The sequence below is a fragment of the Esox lucius genome, chromosome 18 (genome assembly GCF_011004845.1).
Source record: "Esox lucius isolate fEsoLuc1 chromosome 18, fEsoLuc1.pri, whole genome shotgun sequence".
In the NCBI taxonomy this organism is placed as follows: Eukaryota; Metazoa; Chordata; class Actinopteri; order Esociformes; family Esocidae; genus Esox; species Esox lucius.
In genome coordinates, this window is record NC_047586.1 from 24,653,081 (window position 1) to 24,679,538 (window position 26,458).

Here is a 26,458-nt window from a genome sequence, read left to right on the forward strand (position 1 = left end):
GTACACTGTCCATACACCACGACGCCGTATCATGTGCTTTTCCCCAGGAACAGTAAGAATCAAAGTAACAGATGAAGGTTGCCGGCATACAGAGTAATCTTGTACAGCGCAGACAGCAGACAGCAGGTCTGTGTCCTCTGCTAAATCCCCCTCTCCTTCTCCCCCCACCCCCCGTCTTTTTCTCCCTCTCCTTTCCTTTCGTCTCCCTAGCCCTGGCATCAAACACTTTCTTCCACAGGTAGCGCCACAGGAGGGGGGCGGCCGCTGACCCATAATCCCTTTCAGCGCTCCCTTCCGACACAACATAAGGCATGTTTCAAGGACAGACAGAGAGAGCTAAAGAGAGAGAGGAAAAAGCTAGGCAGGCTGGATGACTCAGCTATGACTGGTGCTAGACCTGCTCCCACAACAACCCACTACGATGAGGCGAGAAACACTTCAAAACCGTTCTACTAACAGTGTGAATACTATATAAAAATGATTCAGAAATGATATCCTATTCCCCTCCTGTAAGTCAGCTTGTAACCTTACACAAGTATCCGACAAAGACAAACACGGTATATGAAGACAACAGTGGTTTACCACTAAAATGTGATACTGGTCAGCCATTTGAAATAGTGACTAGTATCACTGTTTAGTGGTAGACAGCTGTAGAGACAAGGGTTTTTTGTGGGGGAGGGATGGATTTGGTTTTATCAGACAAGTGCACCTTGAAACCCATTTGTTTGGAACAGACAGAAGGGCTTGTAGAAAGCATCCGTCAGCCAACAATCACAACTGAGCCCGCTCTGCCCCCCCCCCCCCCCCCCCACACACACACACACACACACACACACACGCGCGCAAACAAACACAACAACAAAGAAGAACCAATGTTGCTCATCAGGAAAGCAACTCTCAGAAATCCAGCATTCCAAAGATAAGCACAAAAACCAAGCTGCCAGAAGAGCTTTAGCATGGACACTAGAAGCATCCAGAACTTTACTGGAGTGATGCGACAGCATTACATTAGTTGGTGTTTTGATGGCGGTATAAAAACACCAGAAACCTCAAGTGGTCAATGTCAGTGAGATCTTGTGACAATTTTGGCATATTCTGAAATATCATAAAGGTGAGCAGTATTTGTCAGTATAGCTCCTGCTAAAAATGCAGAAACAATCACCCCACATTCTCATCTAATTTCAAATTATTTTATACCCAATTGTTTACCTTGTTTTTCTCCTCTCCCAATATCATGATCTCCAATTCTAGACTTCAGCCTTATCTCATCGCAGAAACTCCGAAGCAAGTGCAGGACCGTCAAAGATTGGTGCATGTTTCCTCATGTTTTGCTTCCTATCATGACATGACTTAAACACCGCCTGTGACCATGTTTTCAAAATCACTGAGATCTCTTCTAGCCATAGTAGCCAAAATAATGAGTAACTGTCCTGCCCAGCATTTTATACATGATCCTATGAATGATGGGATTTATCTGCTTTTTTATTAATGTTTCATTTGTTTAGGCTGTATATACCAGGGGTTCTGATGTTAGCACAACAGATTCTAAGAACCACAAAGAAAGAGGAAGAGAGAAAGGAATTGTGTGTTTGCGCGTGTGTGTGTGCACGTGTGTGTGTGTGTGGATTAACTCAGGTGATCCATTAGAATGGATTAAGTGAGACAATAATCAGTACTCTAAATACCCTGGAGAGGAAGTCCTACTGCCTATATAGGGCTTTAATAGAGAGCACACAATTAGAAACACACACGCATAAAAACATTGATACAATTAAACGACACACCCTTGCATGGTCAAAACACCTCACACGTTTCCACGACGCTCCTCCACATGCATGTGTGTAAATGTGTGTGAGTTTACTGAGGTGCTACAAGAGAGACATTAGATGATGTTGAATTGAAGATACAGTGTCATTGAGAGGATAGTTCAGGATTTTGCGAATGAGGGCCTTTATCTAAATCCAGTCAGATGAACTTGTGGATACCATTGCTAATTAGCATTTGCACATTCTAGCTGCCAGTATATTTCAGACAGATCCTCTCATGGCATGAAAAACTATTTACCCCACTAGCACTACCAAAAAAATTGAATTTCACTTAAAATTTCACTTAGAAAATGTAATGTGAAAACATAGGGAAACGTAAATGTTTACCTCACACTTGTTAGGCTATTGGTTGGGCCTGAAGGCTACGCAACATTGTTGCCACTTTATACATTTCCTTTTAGCCAGAATGGCATGCCACTTATTCAGGCTATTAAAAATGTTTCAAATACAATTGCTGGGGAAAACACAGTTCGTAAAGCAAACAGCTCCTGCAAAGAAAAGATGACTAATCTGTTAGCAAGCTACTAATCTCACAAACTTCTAAGACAAAATTAGCTTTTATTGATTTTATTGATTTCCATGTTGTTTTTTTTGTATTTTACCAGGCAAGTATACCAAGAACACATTCTTACTTATGGCAATGACTTGATAGCAATTAGGGTTAGATGTCTGGCTTAGGAACCAAAGGACTGCGTTCAACCCCCAGTGCTTTTCTGGACAGATGTACTTTGCGGGACTTTTGTTACGCCATTCTCCATTGTCACTACCGTGCGGCGCTAACAGCGATGTTTGAGCACCATGGGGAGTATAAAAGAGGCCTTAGACATTACACACACGCCAACAAAGATATGACCCGCCCCTTCCTGCCACAGCCAATCATCTGGAGGTGAAGTAAGCACATGTAGCATATCCTTCACTGTGGTTACACTAGACAAGAGGATTGCACTTGCCTTGTGTGTGTTTGTATGTGTCTCTGTTTGGTTTTTGTTTGTTTGTTTGTGTCTGTGTGTATGATGTGAGAAGAGCCTATAAGTCATGGGTAAATGTGGTCAGCTCTGACAGGCCAGTCTAGAGCACAGAGACCAAACCCCCTCTAGCTCTGTCTGCTAGTAATCCCTCTCTCTCTTTTACATGCACAAAGTCACTTTCTCTCTTCCACTCATCTTTCTTTCACTCTGGCTGACTGTTATACACACTCACACACACTTCCCTTTACCTAGCTCTCCCCCTCTCCTTCAATCAATCAATCAAAATTTATTTTATAAAGCCCATTTTACATCAGCAGTTTTCACAAAGTGCTTTTACAAAACATCCAGCCTGAAACCCCATTGAGCAAGCAACAACAGGGTTGATGCACAGTGGCTGGGAAAAACATTCCTAAAAGGGTCAAAACCCAGGAAAAAACCTAGAGAGGACCCAGGCTCTGAGGGGTGGCCAGTGAACATTATAAGAAGTACAAATGTTAAAAAAAAACATCCCTTTCCTCTCCTTACCTTTTCCTCCACCCTCTCTCTTTGCCTCTATGGCTACTGTTTTGTCAGCCATCTAACTCTTTCATAGTGTTAACAGTTCTTTTAAAGTCAATACTGCCACCAGGATTTTCTCCTAATCTGTGAGTGTGTGTGTTTGAGTGCGTGTGAATGCATGCATACGGTATCGGTCCGAGTGTGTGCCCGGGCCCTACACCCTGCATTCCCCCAAGCCCAACAAAATTCCCAGAATGCCCCTTCCTCATACCCTGGCCTGGCAAAAAGAAAACTCTGTCCTGACAGTTCGATTGGCTTGCTGTCCTGGGGGGGAGACCGAGTGAAGGGGGAGGGCAAAACCTGCCACTTTGCTGTTCGCTCATGAACTTAGAGGACCACGGGTGGGGGTGGGGAGTAGCCTAGAGCTGGCAGCTTATTCTACATGACTCACAGTGTGTCCACTGCCCAAGCCGTCACATCACATCAACCCTCACATCAGTGTAACCAGAGCAGTAGGCAGGGGGTGCGGATGTGTACTCCACACCAGGGACCAGGAAGTGGTCTGAGGGAAAAGTCCAAACACAAACGACTTGTTCACTTCCACGTCGCTTACACAAATGATGTAACAAGAACAGACAACATCCCAAAAGGAAAAGGGGATATTTGTCAGTTCACACACATGTTCCAACTGAGATTTCTGTTCCTCATTTAATCCCAACCCTTCCCGACCCTTCCCCAACCGTCCTTAGAGAATTTACGGTTAATTACCTTGCTCTGGAACAGAACAACTTATCTTTTACCTTGCTGGCTAAGGGATTTGAATTAGAAAGTTTTTGGTTACTGGTTAGATGCTCTAATTATTACACTGCTGCTCCCATGGTGTCAAACCGTGTAGATGAATCACATTGGATCATTGATGGTTTAGCATCCAAGCATTAAAGACACATACACCAGTTAGCCATAACATTAAGACCACTGATAGGTGAAGTGAATACCATTGATAATCTCATTATCATAGCACCTGTCAGTGGGTAGTATATATTAGGTAGCAAGTGAACATTCTCTCCTCAAAGTTGATGTGTCAGAAGGCGGAAACATGGACAAGGGTAAGGATCTGAGTGCCTCTGACAAGAGCCAAATTGTGATGGCTAGACGACTGGGTCAGAGCATCTCCAAAACTACAGCGCTTGTGGGGTGTTCCCAGTCTGCAGTGCTCAGTACCTATCAAAAGTAGTCAAAGGAAGGAAAAACTGAGAACCGGTGACAAGGTCATGAGTGACCAAGGCTCATCGATGCACATGGGGAGCGAAGGCTGGCCCGTTGTTCCGATTCTACTGTAGGTCAAACTGCTGAAATGGTTAATGCTGGTACTGATAGAAAGGTGTCAGAACACACAGTGCATCAAAGTTTGTTGCATATTAGGCTGTGTAGCCGCAGACCAGTCAGTGTGCTCATGCTGACCCCTGTGCACTGCAGAAATCACCTAGAATGGGCATGTGAGAATATAAAAATGAATTGGACCACAGAGCAATGGAAGAAAGTGGCCTGGTCTGATGAATCATGCTTCCTTTTACATCATGTAGATGGCTGGGTCTGTGTGCGTTGCACATGGCACCAGGATGCACTATGGGAAGGAGGCAAGCCAGCGGAGGCAGTGTGATGCTTTGGGCAATGTTCTGCTGGGAAACCTTGGGTCCTGCCATTTATGTGGATGTTTCTTTGACACGTACCACCTACCTGAGCATTGTTGCAGACCATGTGCACCCTTTCATGGCAACGGCATATCGTGATGGCATTGGCCTCTTTCAGCAGTGTAATGCGCCCTGCCCCAAAGCAAAAATCTTTCACAACAATGAGTTCAATGTGTTGAATTGGCCTCCAAATTCTCCAGATATCATACCAATTGAGCATCTGTGGGATGTGCTGGACAAACAGGTCCAATCCATGGAGGCCCCAGCTCACGACTTACAGGACTTACAGGATCTGCTGATAACGTTGTGATGCCCGATAGCACAGCACACCTTCAGAGGTCTAGTGGAGTCCATGCCTCGACAGATCAGGGCTGTTTTGGTGGCAAAAGGGGGACCTACACAATAATAGGCAGGTGGTCATAATGTTATGGCTGATCGGTGTATGTTGTATAACCCCGTTTCTTTCCAGTAAATTGGGATAATATGCAAATAATTTATCCCTATATTTAATTGAAAATAATACAAAGACAACATATCAAATGTTGAAACTGAGAAATGTTGCTTTTGGAAAAATACAAGCCCATTTCAAATTTTCAAAATTTTTCATTTTTGCTTGATGTACGATTTCGGCTGCTCAACAATTTCATTTCAATTTCATAACGCACCCGAATGTTTTCAACTGGTGATAGGTCTGGACTGTAAGCAGGACAATTTTGCACCCAGACTTTGTAACTACGGAGCCATACTGTTTTAATAGAATGTGGTTTGGCATTGTCTTGCTAAAATAAGCAAGAACTTCCCTGAAAAAGACATTGTTGCTCCAAGCATATGCATATGTTGCTCCAAAACCTGTATGTATTGTTAAGCATTAATGGTTCCTTCACAGATGTGCAAGTCAACCATGCCATGTGCACTAATGCACCCCCATACCATCACGAATGCTGGTTATTGAACTGTGCGCTCATAAGAAGCCGGATGGTCCCTCTGCTTTTTATTCCAGAGAACACAGCGTCCATGATTCCTAAAAATAATCAGACTGCATAACTTGGTTTATATATGGTTTCTTCTTTGTATGGTAGTCTTTTAACATGCATTGTGAATGCAGCGACATACTGTGTTCACAGACAATGATTTTCGAAAATGTTCATGAGCCCATGCAGTTATGTCCACTACAGAATCGTGTTTGTTTTTAATGCAGTGCCGTCTGAGGGCCCAAAGATCATGGCCATCATGTATTGGGTTTCGGCCTTGTCCCTTGCATACAGAGACTACTCTGAATTCTCTGAATCTTTTAATGATATTATGTACCGTAGATGATGAGATCCCCAAACTCTTTGCAATTTTACATTGAGAAACATTATTCTTAATTTATTGCAATATTTGCCGGCGCAGTCTTTCATAGATTGGTGAACCCCTCCCCATCCTCAATTCTGACTGATCCATCATCTCTGGATTGATCTTGTAAACACCCAATCAAGTTACTGACCAGTTGCCAATTGACCTAATTAGTTGTGTAATATTCCACCAGGTTTCGTTTTTTAGCATTACACAGAAAGTGGGCATATATTTTCCAAGAAACAATAAAATGTCACAGTTTCAACATTTTACATGTTGTCTTTTTCTATTGAATACAGGGTTTAAATGAGAATCACATCATTGCATTCTGTTTTTATAAAAATGTTATGCAGCATCCCAACTGTTTTGGAAACAGGGTTGTATATTATTACGTAAATATTCATTGTGTCACTGTGAATATGTTCGATGGGTTGTGTCTGATTTAGTGTGTTGTAGAGTTTGTTCAATGCAGCAGCAAACTCTGTCTTGGAGGTGTGGTTTAAGGTCGAGAATTTCTCCAAAGAGGGCCATCACTAGGAATCATAGGCCTACTGAAAAGATGTATGGGCCTCCTCACTTACAGGACACTGTAATAAAATGCAAATTAATTACTTAAAAATCATACAATGTGATTTTCTGGATTTTTGTTCTAAATTCCGTCACTCACAGTTGAAGAGTACCTCTGATAAAAATTATAGACTTCTACATGGTTTGTAAGTAGGAAAACCTGCAAAATCGGCAGTGTATCAAATACTTGTTCTCCTCACTGTAGCTCTCCAGGCCTTCAAATTAAAATTCAAACAGTGGAAGATTTTAAAAAAATTTAAGAGTGTAATCATTCCACATTTCTATTGTTTTCTGACTATCTTGTTAAACATTATCTAGTCCCAAATGTTTCATGATGCGCTGTTTATAATTGTTTGCACAACTTCCATTGGTGGGCTTTTATTTTAAAGGTCAAATGATAATTCCACTATTTTGGCTAACTTTAAACAGGTTGATTTCACATGGAGCCAGGTCAGCACTAGATTGAGGTGTTGCAATGATATAATTCAATCACAACCTTGTGTTACACGGTTACGTAGTAACAACATTAATATTATCTTTATTTGGACTCCTGAATGGGGCAGGAGTAAAGTCACAGCCTGCCAGTTAGCTGTGACATTGTGTTCCAGGATTAGCCCAGCACCATCTGTGTTTGGGGGTTTGGACTCAAATATGGTTGCTTTGCCTTGTAACACTCTATAGACTCTGGCATTTGGGCACCTGTGAGCTCAGTCAAGGTAGAAGACTGATGACTGTGTTCCCTCTGGAGTATAAAGATTACGGATTAAACTTCCAGATTGAGCAAGCAGCATGATACCATCAGAACGGCTTTGAATGTGCTTTGGAGTACACAGGGAGTTGTGGCAATGAGGTAGGGCTTTAATCACAAATTTAGATTTCACAGAAATTGGGCAAAAGAACAATGATTTCATGCATTCCAAACTGCATTTTTGAAAAGGCATTTCACTGTTAGTCTAAACCATTTGTTAGTTAAGCATGTGAGAAATACATATAAATACATTTGAATTAAAATGCACAGACACAAAAAAAGTTTTCCTAAGTGAAGACCGCCAACCATAACACTAACAATTATCCTAACCTAGCCCCAAAAACCTTACCCTAACTCTAAACCTTACCCTAACCTTAGCCCCAAGCCTAAAAGAAAAATGTCTTTTATGACTGAAGACTGGCCAAAAACTCCTCACTTCCCCAGAAGGTCCTCACTAAAATGGAGTTAACAAATCGGCCCTCACTTTGATAGGAATTGTTGTACTCGCGTACACGCACACATCATGTCACATATATCAACACAGTAGGTTGTGGAATCATATGTCGGAGCACGCAGGGTGGTTGGGTCACACATGGTGAAACACTGCACACGCGCACACACAAACACGTGTATACTCCCAGGGCCACGTTCCCGCCAGGTGGTGAGGAGTACCGACAGGGCCAGGTAAACAAACGACACAGATGGCCGTGTAGCAGGAGAGCGCAGAATCCTCCTCACACAGTGAAAGACAGAGAGAGAGAGTTCTTATCAGTTGGCTTCTCCCCTCAAATACACAGATACTGTTGCCACCAAATACGCAGTTCCAAAATATTAAATAAACACACACCGATCTATTCTAGAGAGGGCTATCTGCATTAAGGAAAACATTATCTATGCACACACACCTTCATATACGCACACACACACCGCGCATTACAATGGCATCCCCCATTAAATATGCATTGCACTGCAGCAACAGTTTTTGAAAGTGAGCACCAGAGCCCAGCCATTGATCGCTCCACAGAGGACTACCCGCTAAGAGACAAAAATCCTTCATTTAAAAGAGAGAGACCGCAGTCGTCCCCGTCAACTCATTTACCTGGCACATAAACCTATATTTACCTCACGTGTCAATTTATTTACCTCACATAAACTTATTGATGTAATCTGTCTTCTAAAGCATTAAAATACGCTGCTATGGGTTTCCATCTAAAGAAACATGAATAAGATTGTTTTCATTGTTAATGTATTTGACCCATCTCCTTTGTGATCCCAGCAACTCGTCAACAGTGGGCAGACTATCTGCTCTAAGAACAGATGACCTTGAAAATGAGATCCCCCCCCACTCTATAGCAGCCTATAGCTAGCAGGCAATACTCGAAGGGTATTCATTCATTCATACATTCAACCAGGTAGAAAGAAAGAGGTAAGAAAGAGGTAATATTATTGTAAGCTGCCTGGCAGCACCATGTAGTCCTGTGCAGCTTGTGGCGTTCAATGTTTCTGGATGTTCCATATCAGCAATCAATGCCTCCTCTCCTAATGTGAAAGTAAAAGCGTTGCCAAGTGCAAGACAGGAAGAGAAATCAGGGCAATATACCCCAAATGAGCCATAATGGCAGCTTCGTGGCATGGCTAGCTGAGCATTTTCACAGCATGGGTCCATCCTTCACCCGTGTGTGAAGACTGACCAGCATGTTTCATGGATAATACGGATGAATAAGGATCCTATCTCACACTGAGAGATTAGAACTTTAATGAATGTCATCAGAATTGGACCGGCCTAGCTGGCATTGTGGTTAAAAGGCACCAATCTTGAAATGAAAAATTGCAAATGTCCTATTTTCAAAGAATCTGTGCAGTGCCAATCCTTCCTATTAATAATAACTTGAAAATGAGATAATCTTTCAATCTAATCTTGTAAATTGGGAGAGAAATGCTTCAGTCAAGTGGGATTTGTTCAGATAGTTAATGTTCCTTCCTTCACATAGTTATCTTTAGTTCCAGCATCTGGCATATGGTGGAGGGAAGGTGAGAGGGAAGGTGTGAGAGCCGCTCTGCCCTGCTGAGGTGAACTCTTAGACAGGTAAATGCTAGTGCTCGCCCTCCCTTACACCCAAGGGCCAGAAGTACCTCCATCCCTGCTGATAGAGGACTGGGTGGGGGCGAAGTTTGGAAAGCCAAAAGACAGAAACCCCGCCCACGACTCTGACTCACCAAGGTGTGACTGTGACTGACACCAACTGCTCTCCACGCTGGGACACTTCTCTGTGCTTTCCTCCTCTTCCTCCATTCCCCCTCATTCCAGGCCCCAAAACAGAAGGGGGGAAGCTCAGCCTTTTAACTGGGCTAAGGAGTGTGGGCATTGGAGCGCGAGCGCTGGGATTGCTAGGCCTTTCCTCCTGGGGCTTAAGCATTGGACATCGAGACCTTCGTTTGCGCCAGGTCCAGGATAAGACCCAGTGTCTTGTAATCCTACAATCACCCCTGCCAATTGGCCAGGTGAGTGGTCCTACGCTCACAGAGGACAATACAAACCACAGTCTACCTCAAAGCCTGGACCGAGACCAAGCATGTCTCAGATTCTCCTGGTTAATTTCTACTACTACTGGTTATCCCTACTGTTAATTCTAGCTTTATGTTGACTGTGGTCATCTCACTGCCCTTGGATCATTTGACCCCCCCATAGCACCTCTACTGCTGTAGAATAGTAGTGCTAGCAACAAATCAAAATCAATTATGTAATTTGCAATTGTGTGTATTCTGGAAAGCCAGGACTCTTCTCCATCTGACGGCACCTGCAAGCCGGTTGTTCGTAGGAAAGGGTTTTCATTGGTTCAGCTTAGTATGGGTTAACTAGCAACATCGTAAAGCATGGCTTGGTGTGTCGTGTTTATCTTCGCCTCTCCTAAAGCCGCTGGTCATAACTGTGCAACTGGATGTCATTGCAATAGGGGTGACAATACACTGCATATTCACTGTATTTCTGTCTTTCTGATTCCAGTTGTTGTGTTTTACAACAATTTGTTTAAACCTCCAGTTGTTCCGTCCCTCCCTGCTACTAAGCACACACTAGTATTCCCTTAATGTCCTCTTGTGCCATGTCTCTATTTGCCACTCCCTCGTTCAGATAATCTGCATCCTAGCTCAATCTAACATAATCAAACGGAAAGCACAAACATCCCCGGGCCCTGACTTTAGACACTGAAGCCTGAATCATCCCATTATTGTGTCCAACATGTGTTTCTCTTAGGCACCAATGACAGCATGACACCGTCTTCAACAGCCAATGGCGGACCGACCTCTGTTTCATTCCTTGGCCTCACAAAACAGCAGTCAACGTATTCCGTTTCAGTTTTCTGTTTCAGCGTACAAAGGCTGATTATCTGGAAGGGAACAGTTCCTTTGACGCCGATGCTCTTGGGGTTGAGGTACAGATTAGGATGATTGGAGGTTTCTGACGGAGCAAATTCCAACCTTTTCTTAATGCCGCCATACAGTCTGTCACGGAGACAGGCGCTACGGAACAGTTTAGCATCAGCCAATGTGATTGGCAGATCCCGGGGATCAAATGGAGTTACTGGAGGAGCACAGTCAGAGTGATAGGGATCCTTCATCATCCGCAAAGGATGAGAGACGTGCAAGTGGAGTAACTCGATCAGAGAAAGATGGAAAGAGGAGGATAAGAAAAGAGTGATAACCAAAAATCTAAGCAGGGCTAACACAGAAGGGAAAAATAAGTAATACCAAAGGAAAGAGAGAAAATACCAAGAATAATAAAGGGGGGATGTAAAACGATTTGGTATTTCCAGTATTGGACAGGCACCATGAAGCTTTCTCAGCTTCAAACACTGGAGGAAAGAATTGCAGGTTCTGCCATACATCAAAACATATCTACCAAAAACTCGGAAATCCAGACCAAACACTTTCCTTACAATGGAACTCTATATCTCAGTGCCTTGCACAACTTAACCGTGCTTAGATCCTATATCCAAAACTCACTACACACTTCAACCATGCTCAGATCCTATATCCAAAACTCACCACACACTTCAACCTTGCATAGATTCTAATTCTAAACTCACTACACACCTTGACCTTACTTAGATATTATATCCAAGCACACTACACAACTTAAACTTGCTTCAATCCTATATCCAAACACACTACACAACGTAAACTTCCTTGAGTTCTATATTTAAACACACCTTAACCTTTTTTAAACCTGGTCCAATGGAACATCAAACCTGTTTCATCTCTGCTCCTTACGAAAGTCTTAATCTATTGAGCTCAAACCCGGTATTCCCATCATGGCTATATTTCTACCAAAGCAGCGAGGAAATTCAGCACATAGGGAACTATGGCGCAACCCTCTGACCTTCCCGGGGACATCCCGATGAAGTTTGCAGGAACATGCTTTTACTGCAATAGCAGAATGCTGATTACAGCAATTCATTGAAATAGTTTATGCCTTTTTGCTTAATTTGAAAGAATCGTTTTTTTAGAACATTAAGGCAGGATCAACAACACTCTCACTTCTACTGTACTTCTATTTAGGGCCTGTAAGAAGGAAGAGAACATGTTTTATTAATAAACTGTTGTGTTTTTAGAAGATGTTATATAAAAGGCGAACCCAGCTACACCAAAACAGTATAGCTTAAGAAAGAGCAGGCTATAAAAGCTCCTGTCTAGCTAACAGGAACAATTTTCGTGCTATTGAAAGAGAGTGAACTGAAGATGAAAGCCAAATGATAAAGCTGTGCCATGCAACCAAATGGGGAAGACGCCATGTGACTAGCAGACGCCAAGCTTCGATTGTGATCACAATTCCCGGTCACAGTGTAGCAAGGGTGAGTAGAGAATCTCCACCAGTTTCCTACCAAATCTGGGATCACTCACACTGAGCCATGTGTGAAAATCTCATTTAACTGGTAACCACAAAAAAGGAACATTTATTGATTCGTCTTAGAGCCGTGTTTACACTCTTTTTTATTGCTCGTATAAAACTGAATGTTTCCAACTGTATGTCATAGCTGTGCATTTTTGTCAAATTTTAACACTGAATCTGATTTGAAATGGTGAAACGGTAAATGGCCATTGTTGTGCTAGCTACTCTGCTTGAGAGGCTGTACCTCTTACTTTAGCGAATGTACCATCCGTAGAAACAAGCATCCCTAGCAATGCTGAAAGTACAGCCTCTACTTTTACAAGTAGAGGAATATAGCCGGGAATTGGCAGATGCAGTGTAGCAGAGAGACCTGGCTACAGACCACTGGCACATTAGTATGACAGACAAGGTCTGGAAACACATTTAAAAGTAACAAGGTCTTTGGCCGGTGTGTGCTTGTGTGTTCGTCCGTCTGCCTGTGTTGCTTGTGTGGGTGTATGTGTCATCCATAAAGCCCGAGCCAAGGCCCCTGGCAGACAGAGAGTGAGCGAGGTCACATCTTTGACATTAATATACATACCCCGTCCTTCAGGTGTCCACGCTAGCTCGCAGAACAAACGGCCATCGACGACAATTAGCTTTAGAGCTCCAAAGCCCGTCTCTGTTAAAGTGACAGCCTTTTGATCGGGTCGGGTAACAGAAGCATGTAAAAGGATGTCTATTACCCCCTTATGACAGATTGACGGCCATATTGGTAAGGTTACCGCGACAGTGAATCCATAAATCGACATTATAGTACCCGTAACACTACAGTAATGCGCACTCATTTACCCAACAAGACTGTTATATTAACACCATAAAATGGGGAGAATTGACAGCTATAAAAAGCTGGTAGTCTGCAGAGTCCGAATCCATGGCTGTTGTTTCAATGGGCCTACCCATGCTGTGAACCCAGTTATAGTTAATGTTACCCAGCATAGCTGCCCGTGTGGTTCTCTCTGTTTTCCAAAAGAAGCTTATCACCCTGCAGGCGGGCACTCCAAGAATACACTATACATCACGGCCGGGAGGCGGTGCTGGGGACGTGCAATGTGATTTGCTTAGTGATTTGCTGTGTGGCGCATGCAAGCGTTCGTCCGCTACACCGTTACAGTACTGTTAGCGGTTGGCACGAGTGGCTGGCTGCTGGCTTTCCAGGAACAGCAGGCTGGCGAGCACCAGTGTGGGCGGGGGAGCTGGCATCACGCGCTCAAGCTGCAACCCCCCTCCCGCACACACACACACATTTACGCATGCATCGCCTCGGTGTGTCAACGTCTTGATCGTTCTACAGCAATCCAAAGAAAAGGACAGAATGATGGGGGAAAGAGGAAAAAAGAGAGCAAGAATGTGAAAAGGAGTGGGAGGAGAAATGAGAGAAGAACAATAAAACAGATAAAGTGATTGAGAAAGGGCATTGAGAGGCGACTGGAGTGGCAGAGGGAGAGGAGAGAGAGACAGACAGAAAATGACACACACGCCCACACACACGCACAGATACACACGCACACAGTGAACGTGTAGGAGAAAGCTATGCTATTAGTGCTGAAGGTGGATGAAGAGCCAGAGGTCAGATCAAGGTCATTGCATTAGGTGAGTGAACAAAACCCTGTAATTAACAACCATATCCCCTGAGCCGATCCCTACACAGAACCCAACGATGGGGTCAGACAAAGACAGGTTACTGTAGGGTTCATCAGCTGTCCCCAGAGGATAACCATATTTTTGGTTCCAAATAGAATTTTTTTTGTAAAGAGTTTTACACTGAATCCAAAAGGGGTCTACCTGGAACTAAAAAGGTTCCTTCAAAGGGTTGCTCTTTGGGACAGCCAAGAAACATCACATTACTTTGGGAGATGAGATGGAGCCTGCATGTTGCTATCTTAACCTGAACCCAACACTACCAAAATCAGCACCAAATCAAATGACTCGACTCCTAGTATAAAGCTTTTTGTTAGCGCTCTCTCATGTCATCACGCTTTCACGGAGGAAAAAAGGTGGGGATGTCAAGTTTGAAAAGAGTCAGTATGTGGGTGAATGCTAACAGTTGCAAAATGACAGGATAAGATTAGCAAAAGGTGAGTGGGGGTGCAAAATGGGGGGTTCTCAAACCTCTCACTGCGGTCCAAAAGCTGTTCTTTGTATTTGATCTATTCCAGAGCTGGGTTAGGGTTAGGACACCTGATTAAAATGGTCCTAAATTAGATGATTCAGAAGAGCTAGTTTAGTCCTGTAAAAAAACTGTGAAACGTCAGCTGGTCAGAGGAGAGATTTGAGAACCACTACTATACATAATATTTATGAAACTCTATTAATGCACGAAAAGTTGGCTAATATGCGTTAACATGTGTTCACCATCCACTACACTAAAGCTAAACAATCTGAAAATTCTAATAAATAGAACTAGCATCTAAACAGACCCCAGCCTCTAACTGCCACTCCTTATTTGCTCTCTTTAATGGTAAAACTGTGACATTAGGATAATTCATTAGCTACAATGTGACATTTATATAACACAACTATGGCATGATGATTAAGAATGTTTACCATGAATGCTAAGAACTGCCATTGGGGGGTTTGTTATCTATGAGTCAGGCACATAGTGCAGGAAGAAGGCCTTACAGGGTAGAGACAATAGCCAAAAGGTTGTTGGTTCAAATCCCTGGTGTAACATGGTTGCCTCCGAAAGCTGATTAACCCCTGAACAAAATGTAGCCAAACACCTCTTTCTAGGAAAAACTACTGGTGCATTTTTCTGCAGTAAGTCTTACCTGGCTGTGGCTTTCACTTATCAGGCTTATATTAGCCTGTATAATGACACACCTTCCATCTCCGGCATTAGCTATTCCCGGGCTATCATGGAGACCAGGAGGTAATTGGTGGGAGAGAGGGGGGACATCTTCAGATATGTGCCCCCTAAGGGTGCCTCGCTAGGGGGCATCCATCGACCTCGGCACGCATCACTGGAGGGCTTTCTTTGAAGCGTGCGGGTGTTGAGCTGGATCAATGGACCCTAGACCTCCTTTGATGGAACGATCTACTGACTGAATGGCACTCTGTCAACCGCTCTGCAGCCTTTAGACATCCCGCTGGCTTGTCCCCCCTTAATGTAACGACGGGGGGGGGGTGTATGTCGGTGTGCGTGTGTTAGTCCCACTGGATATGTTCGTCTGCTAAATGACAAAAACCTAATGTGTAGGTTCCACTACATACTGTAATGAGGACAGACACAAGCATGTTTAAATAAAAAAAAGCTGCAATAAATTAATAAGTTTTCTCTCCCTCTTAAGGTTAAATTAGGTGTAGGATTTTATTTTTTTCAATAAATTGTGATGTCCCTATTTGTACACTGTAGGTAGGTTCAACATGTGTCTGCATTGCTAGCCTTCATGTTTTCTACGTGTGTGTGTATTTTATTACTTTATTTCTATTCTCTCTGTGTCTATGAGGCCCTGCTGGTACCGGGACACAGCAAAGCATGGCTCTAACCTCATCTGGCAAACACACAACCAACACAACCATCTGCAGTGGCAGAACCAAAGAGAGAGAGACAGAGAGACAGAGAGACAGAGATAGAGAGCGAGTGAGAGAAAGCTAGCAGAGGGAGTGAAAGACAGTATTGCATGATGGAGGGTCAGCAAATCAATATCCGGTAGGGTCAACTCCATTTAAATTTCTCCTAGCTAATCACACCTGGAATTCCTCATTGGGATTTTGATTCAGTTCCAATCCTGGACACTTAACCTGGATTGGATCACAGACTCTGATCGGCAGGACCAATGTGTGCCACTCCAGTCCTGAATTGTGGATCGATCCATTTTACAGTTTCCACACTGTCAGCCTGATAAACTGTCCCCACCATTTCTATTATGATACACCACTCCTTTAACACCTGTTAGGCATTGACTAGGCCATCTAGATGCGTTAAGATGTGTTACATCCAATAACAGTGGTATCCAAGTTTATAGAGAAACCGCTTAGCCTTTTTATTGCGGCAACTCGCTTACAGTTGATGAGGAATGAGGAGATGGTGGTGGGGGGGGGGGGCAGCATTTGCTGAGTGAACACAATGTTACATCTCTGGCTAAAACTTCTCCATTAGCGAAATCGGTGAATCACATGTGCCCTTTCTCCTGACCTGTGAAGAATGGCACGCACACACGCACACACGCACACACGCACACACGCACACACGCACACACACAGATTTTGAAAATAGAGTACAATTACATAACACTATGACAAATCACTACAAAAATATCCCAAAGACCAACATGTCAAAATAAATTGATAAAAAAAAATACATGAACCCATACCCCATTTAACAACAATAACAACACTGTCTACTATTAATAGAAACGTTTTAGTTACACATTTGTTTTAAATCTACCTTAAAGGACTGACATTTTTTCACATTGACACTTAATTTTCCAGACGCTGGCCAAAGCATCACTTTTGAAATTAATTTTGGCTGTAAAGCAACAACAAAACATTGACCGGTTTTAAAACAAGGATACAGAAATGATTATAAAAATACAAATTACTGCTCAACTACTCAAACGAATCATGTAACAAAATGACATTGAATTATGGTTTCTGAAGATGAAATTCAAATGAGAAATTGCTCAAAGGTAATTGAACTATGTATTTCAAATACATTAACATAATTACTGCCCATCTGATTCCATGCAGGACAGAGGCTTAGCAACAGAGAGATAAGGAGTAGTCATTTGGGGGGGGACCACGAACAAGGAGAGTAAAAGCAAGAGGCAACTGTACAGTATAATATTTAATAGGATTTGGAAAGACGTCACACACTTCGGATTTCTATGACAACCTTTCCTAACTCTAACAAGCCATCGCAAGTGTTTCATGTCTAAGAGACTTCGGGTTAACCAAAAATGATCAATACGGAGTGCTTATTTGTCCTTTTTCAAACACATGAACAGAAACAGATTTCCAAGACTGTTATTAACAGAAACGTTTAAGAAAATTGCTCACAATCCTAAGCTATTCTACAACACATTAATGTTGCACTGGCTACACGACAAAGGGCTGGGCTGTAGCCAGGCCGGCTTGAGTCAAATGTATATGGCAGTTGGCATCTAGGCTTACGTGGCACGTCTCCTTAGCTCCACCGTTCTCCCTATCCGAAACGCTGTTAATCATCGAGACACGCCATCTGGTTAAAACAAGCCATCTACCATCACACAAACAGAAACGCAGGCAGACGCTCACAAACGCGCAATGCCGATACCTGTGCGTGAACACGCGTCAACACAAAAACCCATGCCTCAAATCTGCTTTCATTTTCCAATCACCCTCTTCCCGAATCTCTAACGTCCCAGTTGACAGAGTAAAATAAGTACCACTGCTGTTCCTTAGACGCCTGTTCTCTTTCCAGAACGTTCTCCCTCGGGGACTTGGCCGGATCACCTGGAGGTCATCGACACCGTCGCTAACAGAGCTACCAAAAAGCCTTTACCTGCATCATTGAATGTCGTAAAGAGCAGATAAACTATAGCAATCGCTCACCATTGACATACATAGAAGCACATAATGCTTGCGCATACAAAAGACTTGCAAATATATGCATAGGCCTACACATCAAACACACACACACATCAAACTAAAACACAAACAGCAGCAGCAAGGCTACTTTAATGACACTGTCGCTGTCTTATTCAGACTTGCCTTCCCTGCAGCTACAGCACATTACGTAAGTCCTAACAAACACACACACAAACACATACACCCACCCCCAGGCCAGCTCTGTATGGTGAAGAGCCATCTAAAATGGTTAGCTCTCAACCAGAGACGCCAGGTCAGGGAAGACCAGAGATGCTGGCCAGGGAGGGATGCCATAGAAAATCTGATTGCAAAAACAAGAATGAATAAACAAATGAATAAATAAATAAATGCAGTGGCTTCTGACCTGGAAAATGCTGCTTCTCTCCTCTGTGAAGTAAACTGTGTCATGTGTCTCTAACAGAGCTGCTGTATTCTCTAAGAGATCTACAGACTGATCTTTACAACCGATCTTTCCCCGAAAGGGGTCAAGGGAGGGACTGTGAGATACTATTTGCATTGTAATAGTCAAACTACAGACGGGTCATTTGCTAAACAATCAACTCTGCCAAAGTGTAATCAATTCATTGGCGTGTACAGATGTGGCATGTACGCTCTGACAGTGTGTGTGTGTGTGTGTGTCAGCCCATGCCCACACCTAACCCATGCCCACACCTAACCCTAACCCTAACCCATGCCCACACCTAACCCTAACCCTAACCCATGCCCACACCTAACCCTAACCCTAACCCATGCCCACACCTAACCCTAACCCTAACCCATGCCCACACCTAACCCTAACCCTAACCCATGCCCACACCTAACCCTAACCCTAACCCATGCCCACACCTAACCCTAACCCTAACCCATGCCCACACCTAACCCTAACCCTAACCCATGCCCACACCTAACCCTAACCCTGCATGCATTTTCCCCCAACACCTTCTGCCCAGGCGATGAGCTAATCTGTCGTTGTGCCGAGCAACAATTTGATCCATTGATCCGTGTCTGGCCGGCTGGAGCAGATCAGAGGTGTGCGAGCAGCGCTGAGTTATAGGGCTGCCATTTTCCCTGCTTGCCCGCCCTGGCTGTGAAGGAGTCATCTCTCTAGTGTCGCCAGGCACTGCTGCAAAAGAACACCCACAGGCCACGCAAAACACCCACACACACACACACACACACGCTGACAGACAACAGGCTTTGGTTCGATACTGTTGAAACAAATTTCTCCTTCATGGTGCCATTTCGGATCTAGTGCGGATGAATGGGAAGCACAGAGGCCGCTGGAAACATTTCATTGACCCGGTCATGCTTGAGCAGTGATTACGTTAAAGCATGAGGTACTGTCAGTGAGGTGTTAGCTTGCATCAGATTTTGTGGGTCATTCGTAGAGCTGGGAAGATCACTTTTCACAGGCATTTTGTAATGTCCTTTCTCACTATAAAAAGCAATGCTACTAGAGAAATCTGACAACCGAATTCAAACAGGTATGCTGATATGGGAGATTACTGGCAAGCCAATTGACAGCTACAGCAATCAAAAATAGTGGTAGTTGAAATGATAATACACTAGGGAATACCGATGTTAAAATGCATTCTTCTATTCATAGTTATAGTAGCGATCCAGGCCATTTATTGCAATATGGATTTCTAATGTTATCACACAACTCTGCTCAAAGGGGTTCCCAAGGTGAGGCTATAGCTCTCATCCCATCTGTAATATGGTCGTTCTGCCTTCAGGATTAGGAACATAGTTCCTTCTCTCTATCGTTTTCCTATCACACACCAATGAGCAAGACCTTTTAATACAGCTAAACTGCTGAGGCATCTTTCAATTGCTCGGTACGTATTTTGAGAACAAATAAATATTGCTGCAGAGCCATGCTTATGCAGGTTTGTCCCAAACAACTGAAACACAACAGAGTGTGTGGGTGTGTGTGTGTGTGTGTAGTAAGGCATATCTGCCTCAGCACATTACAACACAGAGATCAATATGAACACGAGCTGAGCAGCTAGGTGGAGCATGACATCAACAGACAGACAAACAAACAGAAAGACAGAAGACCTCCCACTCTGTTGTACTTTCCTCCTCCATCCTTCTCTTGCTTTCTTTCTCTCTCTCTCTCTCTCTCTTAGTCCTTTGTCCTTCCGGTCCACATGTGACCAAATTGGGCAGAAAATTTGAAAACGTAGGGATATGATTGTGATGTAGGTAGACACACATTGCATCTGGATATCTTACAAAAGATTGACACATTGAAACCATATCAAATGTCACTAACCTGTCTGCTAAAATCGTTGACGAGTAACAAAGCATCAATACGTAAATGAATACATATTTATTTGAAAGATGTCCATGGAATAAATTGTGAAGAGCTCAGATATCTGTTCAAAATGTAGGAAAAGTGGACAAACATTTTAATGCTATGGTCACAATGTAGGCACAATTAGGATGAGGAAAATATCCCAAGATATGTCCACCAAGTTAAAACTAGGCTTCTTTCCGTGTGTGTGTCTACGCGTGTCTGTCTCTGTGTGTGTCCCTCCCTGTCATCCCACAGCCACTCGTTCATTTGGACAACACCAAAGGGAATGTAGGCAGCGCATGCTAACCCTGGCCGGCATGACACACAGGACAGTTTTCAGGATCACAGCCATTCAGTTAGGCTGGCAGACATGGGGACCCTCTCCTGTCCTCTCCTCTTCCCCGGCTGTAGTTCAGCAACACGCTGGGCTCCACCCGCTGCCAGGCTAAGGCCCTTGATCTGCCACATCCTGTAATCCTCTGAGGGGGGAAAGGAGAGGAGAGCGCCGCCAGCAGCCTCGCCAAAGGCAGACTGATAGCAACCGACACACAGAGCTAAACGGTACACATAGAGCTCCAAAAACGTAGAACTACAGAGGAGGCATTGAGCGACCCACATGGAGCTCCAGGAGAGACATAGAAATACAATCAGAACTACAAGACAGACATAGATCTATAAACATAGAACTAAAGGACAGACATAGAGCTGCAAATGTAAAACTAAAGGACAGATATAGAACTGCAGGACAGACAAAGATCTGCAAATGTAAAACTAATGGACAGATATAGAGCTACAGAACAGACAGAGCGGCCTGCAGCTACATAACATACATAGAACTAGATGACAGAGGTAGAGCTGCATACATAAAACGAGAGACATAAAAAGAGATCTACAGAGATATACATAAAAAGATATCTACAGAATTAGAGCTAAGGCAGGCTTTCCAAAACCTCTGCTGGGGCCCCCTATACATTTGACCTTTTGGTTTGAACCCTAAACTAGCACACCTAATTCAATCAGTCAACCAATCACTGAACCTTTGATGAATGAAATCAGGAGTTCCAACCAGGCTAGATGCCACAGAGCCTAAAACTACTGCAACAGGAGAACACTACAGACACACTGCAAACAGGGCTACAAAACAGCTACAACAAACGCCCATAACACGACACCAAACAAAATCTTCCTCATCTTCGCCAACAGATTAGGCAAAGGCAAGCCGAGTTGTCACCTTAAGAAATGATTTGAGACTGAAAAAGCACAGCAGTCCCCCACTTACCTTGACAGATAAGAGCATATCTGCATGGGATCGTGCAAAGAGACAATCTGAATGAATTGATACTTTCTCAAACTCAAAGCTGTGGCAACGTCTGTGAGGAGGAAGAATGACCAAAGCCTGAACCGTTCACTGGCACTTCAACTTCATAGAAGGTGGTCAAATAAAGCACACATCAGTTTAAATTGACCAGGTTAGCCCGCAGGTCAACAACTCTATGATTCTATCATGACTGACACCAATCTAATCAATAGTTTGCAACACTGACCTTGGATGCGTATCATATGGGCACTGTCATCCTGCACCTACAGAAATGACAAGATTTACAGCCCCAGCTTTTCATTCAGACAGGTGGAAAACAGACATCAGGGAAATACAGACAGACAGCTGGACAGCAGGCAGGGAGAAGGACAGAGATAGAAGGAGGCCATAAGAAGGCCAAGGAGGGCAAACAGGACAGACAGCTGGCAGGGAAAAAAGACAGACAGCATGCATTTACAGGAAGACAGACAGTATGGATAAACAAGAAGACAGACATTAGGGATGGACAGAATGACAGACAGTATGGATAGACAAAAAGACAGACAGTATGGATAGACAAAAAGACAGACAGCAGGGAAAGACAGGAAGAAAGACAGTAGGGATAGACAGTAAGACAGACAGCTGGGTGAGACATAAATACAGATAGCAGGGAGGGACAGACAGACAGAAGGCAGGAAGAGACAGACAGACAGACAGAAGGCAGGGAGAGACAGACAGGCAGTAGGGAGGGACAGACAGAGAGAAGGCAGGGAGAGACAGACAGAAAGCAGGGAGGTACAGACTGGCAGACAGACACAGACAGACATAGGACAGGAAGGGAGGGACAGAAGACAGAGAGAGTGATGACCAGAAAGACAGAGCGATGTTGCCGCCCCCACCTTGGTCCCTCCATAATTAGCTGCTTCTCCAGGAGAAGACCCATTGGAACAGTAAAGGGGCTTGATGCAGGCATGCGAGAGGCGAGCTAGCGGGTGGATGCTCTCTGTAGCTATGGCTCCCTGTGGTGCCATTCCAATGGTCTGTGTTGTGAAGCACAGCAAGCTGTTGTCCCTGTAAACAGCCTGCTAGCTCCTTATCAGAGAATGAGACCAAACAAGCCTTTTTTGGGGGGAGTTTACAATAGAACATGCAATTATACTGTAACACATGTTATTACGCATGGATAGAACGGACATAAATAATCACAGAATCGTCACCGCTCTTCCGTGCAGCAGTATTTCCATCCATCTTTCCATGTATCCAAACACATCCAGCTGTCAGTCCATATACATCCATTCATCCACCTACCTGCTGCTGTTCAGGCCTGAGAGCTACCCCATCCAGAGCCTCTCCCAGGAAAACAACAACAGATCAATGAACTGAACACAGCAGAAAGGATACAGTCGGAGGGCCCCGCTCTGGGTTCCAATGGCCAGGATCTTCTGGACAGGGTCATGGGCCATTGCCGACGGCTGGTAGGGGAAGCCATGACGGACAGTCTGGACATCCAATGAGAGGGCATCAGAGTAGGGCAGTCAGGAAATGAGGTAAGAATCAGGGTTAGAAGGAATTTTCATCTTCTCACAATAGAGTAGTTTTGTGTCTGCATAAGTATTAGCTATCACAATACTTACTTAAAGCGTGGAGAATAATGGAAAATAATGAGAATAATGGAGAATAATTTTAAATGACATGCATAATAAATAAATTATATAGGACAATGAGTGCAATGGCATTTGCGCTGGAAATAGTAACTTTGGGATGTTCATTTTGTAAACATCTTTAAGACATTGTAGTGCTTGCCTGGACTGAGAAAGTGAGAAGAGTGTGTTTCTGCTAAAAGAACATTGCGCCTAATTTGAACCCATGCGGCACCTGTACATGGAGGCAGGTTGTCCAATGCTGGTCCTCCACAGCCCACAGACACAGACTATCAAAACGGTTGAGTTCAATCATACAAAGGGTGTGCATGAGCCCGTTTTCAGACTCTAGCAACAACACCATCTCGTTAGATTGCGCCTCCTACATAGCAGTTAGTCGTGATTACATGCTACTGTAGAAATAAAACACAGTAATAAAACGCCGCAATAAAAGCCATCACTTTGGCGCATGAGAAGTCAACCACAATAAGCTGCAATAAGGAGCGTATTGTATCAGTCAGTCGACGACAGTTTGCTTTAAGGAAGAGCAGAGGGCTAAAGCAAATTATGTAAGACCCGCTCAACTATAGCTGACACCTGCCCTGACACCTTTTGGATAATTTATTTTGACCAAATGCGCCTGGAAGGCCAAACAAATTATGACACCCAAGGACCTGGCTCGATCAAACCTGCAAGACGTATTTTCACCGAAATTATTGGAGACATGCAGCATATTGTATTTTACGTTGTGGTTCTATCCAACCATTCCAACTATGACACAGGTCTAACTACGCGCAAATGTTGAAACGAAAAATGCATGCGCTCACGGTAATTTGCTTTTGATAAAGAGCGTCTAAAATATATATTTAAATTAAACAATGAGAACGCGTTACAAATAAAAACGTTGGCGTATAGGCTGCTAATATTTGTATAAATGATAGCTCAAATTATATTAAGCTTGCCCAAGAGCATTCACTAATGTTAAAGCGCGTTACACGGTGCCACGTAAAAACCTACAGTACGCTATCCCCAAAGTGCCATTGCCATAAAAGACGCAACAACCATAGGCTGTGTCATCTGACATGTGAAGGGGCTAACGTATTGTGAACTTGACGCTGTGGCTGCATAAGAATTACATTACCACGTGTAATAAAATAGCCTATACGCCTGTTGAATTTAATCTCGCGTTAAGGGCATCGTAGCCTGGCCCAAACATGACAATTTAATTATACTAACATTCGAGCTCACGCGTGTGCAGAACTAAAAAGCAAGAAATCGGCGACAATTTAATAGTTATCAATTTCACTATAAAGTTAGTATAAACTATGAAATAATGTTGCTTTGCCATCCCACGGCCTAAATGGTTGGTCCGTTTTATAGGAAAATGCGTGTGAATCAAATTTGAGTGTGTATGCATTCTTCGGCCAATGAGGAAGGTGAGTCAGTAACTACTTTCACACCACTTTCGGGTGTGTGAACTAAAAGGAGTTTGTTTAAAGGAGGCAGATTCTTAATAATGTATCAACAGGCCAGGCACCCAGCGATTGACAAGCAAATACAAATTGAGAAGATTATGCAAGAAACTGGTTGTTATAGCCCAACCTCTTCGTGTGACAGTTTAGGCGAAGTCCAGGAGCCGATTTAAGCAGTACATTTTAGCCACAGGGACAGGCTATATCGTGTAGGCTTTGATTTTATTTATTGTAATAAATGTATAGCAAATACTGGGATACACATAGGCCTGGTCGAAAAAAACGTAAAACCATGACTGGAAGTCTATATTATATTTTGGCACCTCTAAAGCGCATTCGCCATATGCGCATTTTGCAGGCTGTGGTACCAAACCATGGGAATAGAAAGAGTAAAGCATATGAACCAACATTAAATGGTCAAAACAGATCTTAACGAAAAAGACCTGGCCAATGCAGTGGGTAAACGTTCATCAGATAACTGTAACACTGGAGGCTACGCTATCGATAACAGTTGGCCGCGCGTTAACTTGGTCCTGCATCAATATTGAGAGAAAGGACAGCCAAAATGCGATGAGGGAAAAAAACTGTCCACACACGCCACAACACCTAATTTAAAGACGTATGTTGTATAAAGCTGCATAATTAAATTCAATTGATATGACTCGCCCACCTTGCAGAGCTGAAAATTCTCGGATTGGAGGGTCTCCTGCATCAAATTGTTCTCCGGGGCGCCCGACTGGACAGACGAAGCCGAGGAAGACGCCTGCTCCTTTAGGCCGTCTAGCACCTTCCTGATGTTAAACTTCTTCATTTTACCCCAGAAACACTGCAATGACGACGGACCAACCAACTGAGATCACCCGCTCAAGATAATGGGGTAAAGCCACTCTCTCGCTCTATTGAGGTTTCCTCCGTAAATTTCACATTTTAAATTGTGTTTTCACAGCTGTCTCCATGGTAAAAAGGGTTTCAGCCGTGCCCCGTTTGGGTCGGGCTCGTTGACGCGCAATTTTTGAGTCAATTCTCTATTTATTGTGTGGCTGTGGTGCGTCGGTGTAATTTTCTCGGACTCCGTGTCCCACTGCGTCTCCGCTGCTCGCTCTCCGTTCTTCCTCCCCTCCCCTTTTTCTATTCAGTCAACGCGGAAACGCAGTTGCAGCGGTGCTTCTGCGCATTTCAGCACCCGGATATTTCATTGAAGCGTCACCGCGGACTGTCATTATACCGCTCCTCTGCGCCTGCCACAGAGGCAAGATCTCTTAATCTCTCGTTCAATCCACCTCTCTGCTTTTTTTTTGGAGGGGATGTCTTTTTGCCTTATTTTCTGTCCCACCTGTATCACAGGATCCCTCGTTCCATCTCACTCACCCGTCTCACACGCACCCGTCTCACGTTGTATGAGACGGACGCGCGCACACAGCGAGGGCAGGGTGAACAGCACCTGGTGATAAAATGCAGCTGTAGCATCAGGACAGGCACCGTGAGACTGGCAGAATGCCTGCCAGCCATGTAACCTTGTTCCCGTTGTTGCCCACACAGCACATTAATATTCAAACACCCCACCCAACGTTTCATCCATTATCCGTTGTGATCAAGGGTGTAGCACAAAATTCTGA

General features: G+C 43.8%; 1 protein-coding gene across 6 annotated transcripts in view; it reads right to left on the bottom strand.

The window, feature by feature from the left end:
• The window catches only part of stxbp5a (syntaxin binding protein 5a (tomosyn)), a 131,515-nt gene extending 105,347 nt beyond the window's left edge, over positions 1-26,168 (bottom strand). For 3 of the 6 annotated variants that reach the window (XM_010863932.4, XM_010863929.4, XM_010863927.4), the window contains exons 1-2: positions 25,513-26,167; positions 23,132-23,229 (exon numbers count right to left, since the gene is read on the bottom strand). In XM_010863932.4, coding sequence (XP_010862234.2) covers positions 23,132-23,229; positions 25,513-25,653 — 239 coding nt within the window. In that variant the 5' untranslated portion in view covers positions 25,654-26,167. Of the gene's footprint in view, positions 1-23,131; positions 23,230-25,512 lie in introns of all 6 variants that reach the window. The other 3 variants (XM_010863930.3, XM_010863928.3, XM_020056375.2) reach the window with 2 other exon arrangements.
• Positions 26,169-26,458: the final 290 nt, after the last annotated feature.